The 10,008-nt window shown below is 35.6% G+C and overlaps 1 protein-coding gene across 1 annotated transcript in view; it reads left to right on the top strand.

The window, feature by feature from the left end:
• LOC148948550 (uncharacterized) overlaps positions 1-10,008 on the top strand; it is a 55,051-nt gene that overhangs the window by 34,682 nt on the left and 10,361 nt on the right. The window contains exons 5-6 of the mRNA XM_089094964.1: positions 2,429-2,626; positions 5,309-5,408. Coding sequence (XP_088951090.1) covers positions 2,429-2,626; positions 5,309-5,408 — 298 coding nt within the window. The remainder of the gene's footprint in view (positions 1-2,428; positions 2,627-5,308; positions 5,409-10,008) is intronic.

Raw genomic sequence — 10,008 nt, 5'->3', positions numbered from 1 at the left:
AAAGATACAAAACTACTTATTTAACACAAAAATTTCGTTTTTAATGACCACCACGTAAAGAAAAATCACACGGAATTAGGCAACTGAGTCTCTCAATCCCCGTAAAGCTCATTTAAAAGTTACAAAAACTACTTAATTAACACAAAAATTTCGTTTTTAATGACCATAAAGTAAAGAAGAAACACGGAATTAGGCAACGGAGTCTCTCAATCACCGTAAAGATCTTTTAAAAGATACAAAAACTACTTATTTAACACAAAAATTTCGTTTTTAATGACCATCAAGTAAAGAAAAATCACACGGAATTAGGCAACTGAGTCTCTCAATCCCCGTAAAGATCTTTTAAAAGATACAAAAACTACTTATTTAACACTAAAATTTCGTTTTTAATGACCATCAATTAAAGAAAAATCACACGGAATTAGGCAACTGAGTCTCTCAATCCCCGTAAAGATCTTTTAAAAGATACAAAAACTAATTATTTAACAGAAAAATTTCGTTTTTAATGACCATCAAGTAAATAAAAATCACACGGAATTAGGCAACTGAGTCTCTCTATCCCCGTAAAGATATTTTAAAAGATACAAAAACTACTTATTTAACACACAAATTTCGATTTTAATGACCATCAAGTAAAGAAAAATCACACGGAATTAGGCAACTGAGTCTCTCAATACCCGTAAAGATAAAATATTATATAAAACAACTTAATAATTTAATTATTTAGTTATATTTTTATGACCTTAAATTAAAGAAAAATCCCTATTATTTAGGCATATGAGTCTCTAAATACAAATTAAGCTCTTTTAAAATATAAAAAAACAACATAGTTTAAACAAAAATTTAGGTAATTCATACACGCGAGTAAAAAAAAAATCACACTCCATTAGTCAACTGAGTCTCTCAATCCCCGTACAGCTCTTTTAATATATACAAAAACTACTTATTTAACACAAAAAATTCGTTTTTAATTAGAATCAAGTAAAGAAAAATCACACGGAATTAGGCAACTGAGTCTCTCAATCCCCGTAAAGTTCTTTTAAAAGATACAAAAACTACTTATTTAACACAAAGAACCCCCATGTAACTGAACCCCTGTATAACTGAAACCCCTTTACAACTTAACCTCCGTGATAAATTTCATTACGTTTAATATCTAGTCACCAAATGCTCCAAGCCTCATAAGAAAAAGGGATTTTGAAAACAGGGAGCCCGATTTACGAAAAAAAAAAATGGATACCCCCCTTGTAACTGAACCCGTGTATAACCGAAATCCCTCCGTGCAACTGTATCCTCTTTAACTGAACCCTCGTGCAACTCACCCTCTATGCAACCCACCCCCCTCATAACACCTTTCAGCCATTTCTTTTTAAATTGACAATATTTTTCAAACGTTACGTAATTATTATACATACAACATCGGCGAGTTAAAGCTACGTCAAGTCACAATGTCCTTCTATCTTTACTTTTAAATTAATATATTGAATACTTTCTAGCAATGTCCCTTGTAAGCGTCTACGCAAATATCTTTTCGCAAATATCTTTTCGCGAAAAAAAATTTCGCAAATCTCGTAAACTAAAGAAGTAATTACCCTTTTCAAATGCATTACTCGTTCTATTAATGAAACCCATGAAACGAATAGCCAAGTTTTTAAAAAAAAACCTACTAATCAACTTACAGATGAATGACCACGGATTTAACATAAAAAAAAAACCGCAATCACTGGCTGTGGTACTAGATGCTTTACGCGAGCATTGTAGAATACTGGGCTTATCACAAAAAAGACATTGAACTTTGAAACTGCGTCATTCCTCTTGGCACAGAGTGTGATGATCTGTAACTACGAGAAAAACCTGTTTGTACGGGGGCCTTGGCAAACTGCATAGACCTATTCTACTGCTGTGTGGTTTTGTACAATCATTGAATCTGAATATTTTTTTTTTCCATTTAGCAGGAAAAAACATTGTGATATTCCATGATATTCCAAGGTTCTTGTAATATTATTAGTATTAATAAATTAATTTGATATACTAATTGAACAAAATCCTAAGTTCATAGATCTGGATGTCTATGAGATCGATGGTGTTCATGTAACCGAACTTGGAGAATGGGAAATCTGCAAAAAGGCGAAAGAGACCCCATATGCTAATTTTTCCATTTTTAAATGAAAAAGAATTTAATCATTAAATCATTTTGAAATTAAAAAAAAAATCAAAATGTCAAAATAGTTACTTCAAAAGTGTTGATTATCAAAGAAATTGAAACGTAAATGGTGTTGTACCAGATTAGATGCGATTGAAAAAGAGGCAATGAGGCAAAAGAAAAGAGAAAAGAAGCATGTTGGAGCACATCTTCAAGAAACTAAATAAGGAACCGAGACCCTTGCCATAAAAATGCACTTTTCTCATATTTTACCCCTTCCTCCAGGAAAAGTGCTTAGGGTCGGACGGGTGTTCACCTATGACAGTATCTACGAAAGCACAACTACTAACCTATATTTTATTACAGGCTAGGGATGTTGCAGAAGGAGCTGATATGCTTATGGTTAAGCCAGGACTAGCGTATCTTGATATTGTGAGTCAATTGAAAGCGAAATATCCCGAATATCCCATGTTCATTTACCAGGTTCGTAATTCGTATGTCTTGTGCTTTTTACCTAAAGTGAGTTCTCATTTCTTCGTATCACCAGGGGGCAGTGGAACTCTTGTATCTGATTTTTTTTCAAAAGGATTCAGAAGACTGGAATCAGTTAGGGATACTGAATGTAAACGTACAAGATGTAAAATTTCAAGAATAAATCACTTTGGGCCATTGATGTCTACCGCAGTAATCGAAGTGATACTATATTGATGTCAGCTTTACATAAATTCACTGTAGTCGAAGTAGGAAAAAAACAGATACGAGGTAAAAACTATTTACCAAAAATATGAGGGATTAATAGCGATTCGATTAAGTCTAATCTTGACTTTTTTGTGATTTAACGAGAAAAAATTTAGTAACTCTTAAAATTTCATGAGTAAATCACTCCCTTTAAAAATGAAATTATTAATAAACGCCGATAACGTTTTTAGTCGTAAAATGCTACATAATCTTTACAAAATTATTTGACTCAGTCCATACTGAAGTATAATTAAACCCTTTCTTGATGCTCAACTCGTAAAATTTCACAAAAAAACCTAGAATTCTCCCAACTAATGTTAAATTGAAGAATAAAATCCAACTACCGATATACCTCTTTAGAAATTTTCTCGTTGTTTATTCAATCGGCCTCAACAATTTGGCTCTGAATCGCTCATCTCTATTTTATGTAAGTAAATAAAAGTCAAGAAACTCAAGGTATTGATTTGGTTTTAATTGTTATAAAGAAGGTGAATGTTCATAAGAAGCAAGGACAAACATTTTTAAGATATAACGAAACGTTTGAAAAAGTTATGGTGTTTGCTGACAAAAGTAAAGAAGGCGAAAGAACGCCCAGATAATTAACAAGGAAAGACAAAAAAGAAACGATGCAATCTTAGAAGCTAGCAACTTTTATAATTTTGGGCTATTAATACTGTAAAGTATTATTTCTTGCCAAAAGAATTTTTTCCCTAAAAAAATAACAATAAATAATCAGTAGAAATAGCCTAGTCAGGCCCTTATATCATAATCACACAGAATACAACTATTTTTGAGAGCATCACAAAATGAACAAATTCCTTTTAAAGAGAAAATAAAGCTCACTGGAGGTGTTTTTCACGTATAAATTGCATACACCTACTGATACTCAGTCAATGAGCAGTTTCCTGAAAAGATAAAAATGGTCTAGAATCAGTAGCTCCTTGTTTAATAAAGAAGTTGTTTTAGATTCCGGCAAAGGAGATAAGACTCCTCGTAAGAGATTGAATTTCAACTCTAGCTTTTACTTTATTCTATTTTCGTTATCAAAGTTTAATATCAACATTTGTGCAGATCAACGGCTGCTGATTTACTGATTTTGATAGATATTTTGACTCTGTGAAATTTGAACTAGCGTACAACTAAAATTGAAATGAATTTCACAGATCTGACTTTACAAAAAAATGTATACTTATGCTATTTATGTAGTGCTATGAGAAACAGCAGTTTAGCTTTTCGTTGGAGGGACAGCAAATTATGGGGCAGATGGTCATCTGCCGGTCATCTGATGGTCAGCAGATGGCAGAGGCAATGGTCATCGTCTATTTTTATCTGGGAACGGCAAATGGACTTAAGGGATATTTTAACAAGAAATGGATGGCCCCCGGGCTATATGTATGCTTTGGTCCTTCACCCTATATTTTTTCCCTTTTAGGTCAGTTATATAGTTTGAACTTTAATTTAAATATCTTACTAGTGGTATTTCATCTCAAAATGTATTTTGGAAAACAACTTGATGATATCTATTTTTGTCTGAACTTATTTAAAATAATATTTAGTTTGCATTCCCTCTTTGAGTCTGTTTGAGCAACTATCTGACTCCTTTTTTAAATTTGAAACTGGTCAGGAGTGAGTCAGGATGTCTCACCAATATCGGGGCAAGTTTTTCAATGCACTGCACTTAGGAAATGGTGCTCCAAAAATGATAAATGTAGCAATAAATGGAAAATAAGAAGTAGCCCCCTTCCCCTGTTGTCAGTACATCCTTTGGTAAATAGCATATGAATCCAGGTAAAACTTTAGTTACAACGCTCTTGTTAATTATACACGGCAACTGCAATGCACAAAACTTTTTAAGAGTTTTCAACAATGACATGCATTTATCGGGCCTTATTTGAGATGGTTTATCATGGGCCCCAACTACTGACATGTAGAAGAAACAAGCATTGGAATATTTAAAACAAGGTGCCGCCGTTCCCGTGTTAAACTTGCAAGATTCTAACTCAGCACCGATTTTACCTTCGACCAATTGTATAGTTTCTTGATTAAAATGTGACCATTTTCAAATCCCATTCTTACCCTGATTGGTTGAAACTCGATAGAGGTCTAGATATCATGGTTTTTAATTTGGCAGGAATGGTAACAGCACTCAATGCAATGGAATCCTTAGTGGCGCTGAGAAGATCAAAGAAAATATTCAAACTGATTATAATAATAAAGAAAAAACTATAAGCATTAACTGTATAATTAAATTATTTTTCCTAAGTTTATGTGAGTAATGCAAATATCTTTATTAAACTACACAAAAAGGTATATAGGGTAAAATGTTAAGAAGACGAATGCTTTTGACTTGGTCTTGTAACGAATTTGTCTTGGCGCATCACCACAGCTTATTTGCTTCTTTGAACTTCTTTGCTTTTCCCTTTTTAGGTGTCTGGCGAATACGCAATGATTTATCATGGGGCCAAAGCTGGAGCGTTTGATCTCAAAACTATGCTCAAAGAGATTCTTGTATCAATGAGAAGAGCAGGTAAATCATTTTTAGAAATTAGATTGAAAACCAGATATGATCCTACTTTTTACACGTTATTTTTTCGCTTTCAATTTTTAAAGGCTTTCTAAAGTAAAAACTTTTATTCTCACTAAACATTTTGTTTCTCTTGTTAGTCTAAATCAGACTGTATGACTTAAGCACCTCTCGCGAATTTCTTAAATAAACCACCTTAAATTTTTAGCTAAACTGTACTATTTGAGGGGAAATATTTGCAAGGTTTGTGAAAGAGAGAATTTGTTAAATCTCATTTTAGGAAAATTTTAGTTTCTTTAATAGCTTATTATCACCTCATAGGCACGTCTGAATGTTTATTGTATTTTGCGATATGCTATCTTTTTGAAAACCTTTAAAGTGTTAACTTCGTTGCTATTACTAATAGAAATGGGCTCGTAAGTAGTTGGGCCTGTATTGATTCTACCGGGGCCCACCCCAGATTTCTATCGGAGCCCTCTGACGTCACGGCAACAATAGGGAAAGTAACATTGGATTTCTACCGGAGCCCTCTGACGTCACACCCTCGCACCTGTGCAATGCAGTCAGCTGATCCTAGCCCCTCACAACTGTTTCTAGTTGGCGACATTCCAGCCCTTGGCAACAGTTTAATTATTCGGTTAGGTCAGGTGTTTTTCTATGACAAGCCCTCTGACGTCAAAGGCAGCCATAGGAAAAAATAGCATTGGATTTTAAGTGCACAGGCAGGGAAATTAACACAGGGAAACTAACATATGGCTATGTTTGTTGTTGGTTATGTTGTTTGATGTTGGCTGGTTATGTTGTTTGTTGTTTGATGTTTGTTGGTTATGTTGGTTATGTTTGTTGGTTACATGATTTGATGGTTATGTTTGATGTTGTTTGATGGTTATGTTGGTTATGTTATGTTGGTTTTGTGTGTGATGCTTATATTGTTTGTTGGTTATGTTGTTTATGTGATCATCTTATGTGATCATCCATGCGCATCTTACGCATGGACAGCGCATCCATCACTGCCAGATAATACCATTTTGATATTTTTCGCCCAAAAGTCTCAAGATATTTTCTTTTTTTCGGAATTTCATTTTTTCGCTCGAAAAGACCTTTCATATTTTTCCTTTTTCTAGAGTTCTTGACCCCACCAGGACTCGAAAGGTCATACCGTTCCAATGGTACAGCACCCCAAGCAAGTCGTCCATGAAATCATTTCCAGTATTTTTTATCTGGAACCATATTCTAAAAATGACCTATTGCATGACAGCTAAGATTCCCGATTTTTTGGCATTCATTAGAATGATGCGTTACTCTCCCAATTTGATAAACCCCAGGAGACATTTGCTCTCAAGATATTAATAACGATAAAACGAAAATGTATCGTTTATTTACGTGAGTTATTAGATTTCACACTATCGCGACAATACGCCCCCCTCCTCTCGCATGCAATGCCGGAGGAATAAGGTAAATATTAGATTTAAATTTAAGACATATTAAGAGCCTTTAAGGAAAATATCCCTTACTTTTAGTACCTGTTATATTTTCATCTCTTCCATGGGAAATATTCCTTAATGTCTCCACCCTAACTTTTAAGCTGTAGTTCACCCCCACAATGACATTACATACCCCCCCCCCCAACCGTGAAAATACATCATCTCCACCAAGACATTTTTCAGGCATTTCATATTAAAAATTATGTCTTTAAATCCCGTGATTCAAGTTTTTTTTTGCAACCCAAGCCAATCATGATGACCCCCCATGAAGAGCCAATCATGTTGACATTTCACCCATGTGAGCCCCCCACCCCATCCCCTGGGCGAACTGATATTAGTGGTATATTTAAACCATATTAAGAGGTATTATTGAAATACTTTTAACGAAATGCACCGTTTCATTGAGTATTGTTAGATTTCACTCCCCCTCCAGCAAAATATTTATTTAACACCTCCCATCTTATCTTTAAGCTGTAGAGTATACTAGTCAATGACAATGCATACCACCTTGGTAAATTATGGATGATATTAAACACCCCCTTCTGACATAGCTACATCTCCCCAAAACATCTTTCAGGCATTTCCTAATAAAAATTATGCCTTAAAATCCCATGATTCAAGTTTTTTTTTAACCCAAGCCTATCATGATGCCCCACAAAACAATCCACACCACCATAGCATCACCTCCATCCATCATCATTTGCCATCACCTCTATCCATCATCATATGGCACCAGACCCCTCCCTCTCTGGAAAAATGGGAATGTTTGACATCTCATATGGAAGCACGATGAAGTATTGTATGAGTAGATTTGAAATGATCATTTTTTATGATGATATTGTTTCAGTAAAAATATTTTATTGCATTACTGTGTCTTGTTTCCACTATTTTAGGGTACGCTATCAACTCCGGTGGAATTACAGAATCGAAGTAAAGCTTTTTCTATCTTCTACGTGTGTGTGTGTGTGTGTTTGTGTGTGTGTATGTGTGTGTGTGTGTGTGTGTGTTTGTTTGCGTGTGTGTGTTTTTGTGTGTCTGTGTGGGGGGGGGGACAAATTGGTTGCGAAAATCCCTATGAATAAGTTGAAGTAAAATTTTTAAAATAAATGTCTGAAAAGTGTTTTGGAGGAGATGGGGCGATGATAGAGGGGTACTAGAGAGTAGGTATAGTGTGGTAATGTTGCGTGAATTGCTTGCAAAAACCCGAATGAATGAATTAAAGTAAAAATTTGAGTAAGAAATGTCTAAAAAGTGTTTTTTTTTGGGGGGGGGATGGGGTGATGACAGAGGGCTGCTAGAGAGTAGTTATATTGTGGTACTGCGGCGTGAATTGCTTGTGAAAACCCGAATGAATGACTTGAAGTAAAATTTTTAGCAAGAAATGTCTGAAAAGTGTTTTGGGGGAGATGGGGCGATGACAGAGGGCTATTAAAGAGTAGTTATAGTTAGGTACTGTGGCGTGAATTGCTTGCGAAAACCTGAATGAATGACTTGAAGTAAAATTTTTAACAAGTTATGTCTGAAAAGTATTTTGGGGGAGATGGCGTGATGACAGAGGGGTGCTAGAGAGTAGTTATAGTGTGGTACGGTGGCGTAAATTGCATGCCACAGTATATAACTAAAGTAAAATAGCTTGAAGTAAAATTTTTAACAAGAAATGTCTAAAAACTGTGTTGGGGGAGATGGGGCCATGAAAGAGGGGTGTTAGAGAGTAGTTATAGTGTGGTATTGTGGCGTAAATTGGTCGGGAAAACCCGAAGGAATGAGTTGAAATAAAATTTTTAACATGAAATGCCTGAAAAGGATTTTTGGGGAGATGTAGCGATGAAAGAGGGGTGCTAGAGAGTAGTTATAGTGTGGTACTGTGGTGTGAATTGCTTGCGACAACCCAAATGCATGACTTGAAGTATAACTTATAACAAGAAAAGACTGAAAAGTGTTTTGGGGTAGATGGGGCGATAACAGAGGGTTATTAGAGAGTAGTTGCAGTGCGGTAGTGTGGCGTGAATTGCTTGCAAAAGCCTGAATGAATGAGTTGAAATAAAACTTTTAAGAAGAAATGTCTGAAAAGTGTTTTGGGGGAGATGGGGCGATGAGGGAGGGATGCTAGAGAGTAGTCATAGTGCGGTACTGTGGCGTGAATTGCTTGCAAAAACCTGAATGAATGAGTTGAAATAAAATTTTTAACAAGAAATGTCTAAAAAGGGTTTTGGGGGAGATGGGGCGATGACAGAGGGGTGTTAGTGAATAGATATAGTGTGGTACTATGGCGTGAATTGTTTAGAGTATCAAACACTAGTAAAGAAGGGGGGTTGCTCTGTTTTCAAAAATATAGTATGCTGATATGATGATGACCTCCACCCATATAATGATGGGTGGAGGTGAAGGCATATGATGATGGATGGAGGTGATGCCGTGGCGGTGTGGAGTGTTTTGTGGGGCATCATGATACACTTGGGTTGCAAAGCTTGAATCACTGGATTTAAAGGCATAATTTTTATTAGGAAATGCCTGAAAGAGGTTTTAAGGAGATGTAGCGATGCCAGGGGGTGTTTAATATCATCCATAATTTACCAAGGTGGTTTGCAATTTTCATTGATTAGCATACTCTACAGCTTAAAAATAAGGTTGGAGGTGTTAAATGAATTTTTTACTACAGAGGGAGTGAAATCTAACAATACTCAAAGAAACGGTGCATTTCGTTAAAAGTCTTTCAATAATACCTCTTAATATGGTTTAAAAATACCAATAATATCAGGTCACCCAAGGAGTGGGGTGCGGGGGGGGGGGGCGGGTCACATGGGTGAAATGTCAAGGCGGTGTGAAGTATTTTGTGGGGCATCATGCTTGGCTTGGGTTGCAAAAAAACTTGAATCACGGGATTTAAAGACATAATTTTTAATATGAAATGCCTGAAAAATGTCTTGGTGGAGATGATGTCTTCTCAGGGTTTGGGGGGGGGGGGGAAGGGTCATGTAATGTCATTTTGGGGTGAATCACAGCTTAAAAGTTAGGGTGGAGACATTAAGGAATTTGTCCCATGGAAGAGGTGAAAATATAACAGGTACTAAAAGTATTGGATATTTTCCTTAAAAGCTCTTAATATGTCTTATATATGC

This window comes from Artemia sp. Qi Xiang Cuo, chromosome 9 (assembly GCF_049724085.1).
Source record: "Artemia sp. Qi Xiang Cuo chromosome 9, ASM4972408v1, whole genome shotgun sequence".
Classification (NCBI taxonomy): Eukaryota; Metazoa; Arthropoda; class Branchiopoda; order Anostraca; family Artemiidae; genus Artemia; species Artemia sp. Qi Xiang Cuo.
This window is presented reverse-complemented; position numbering and strand designations above follow the sequence as displayed.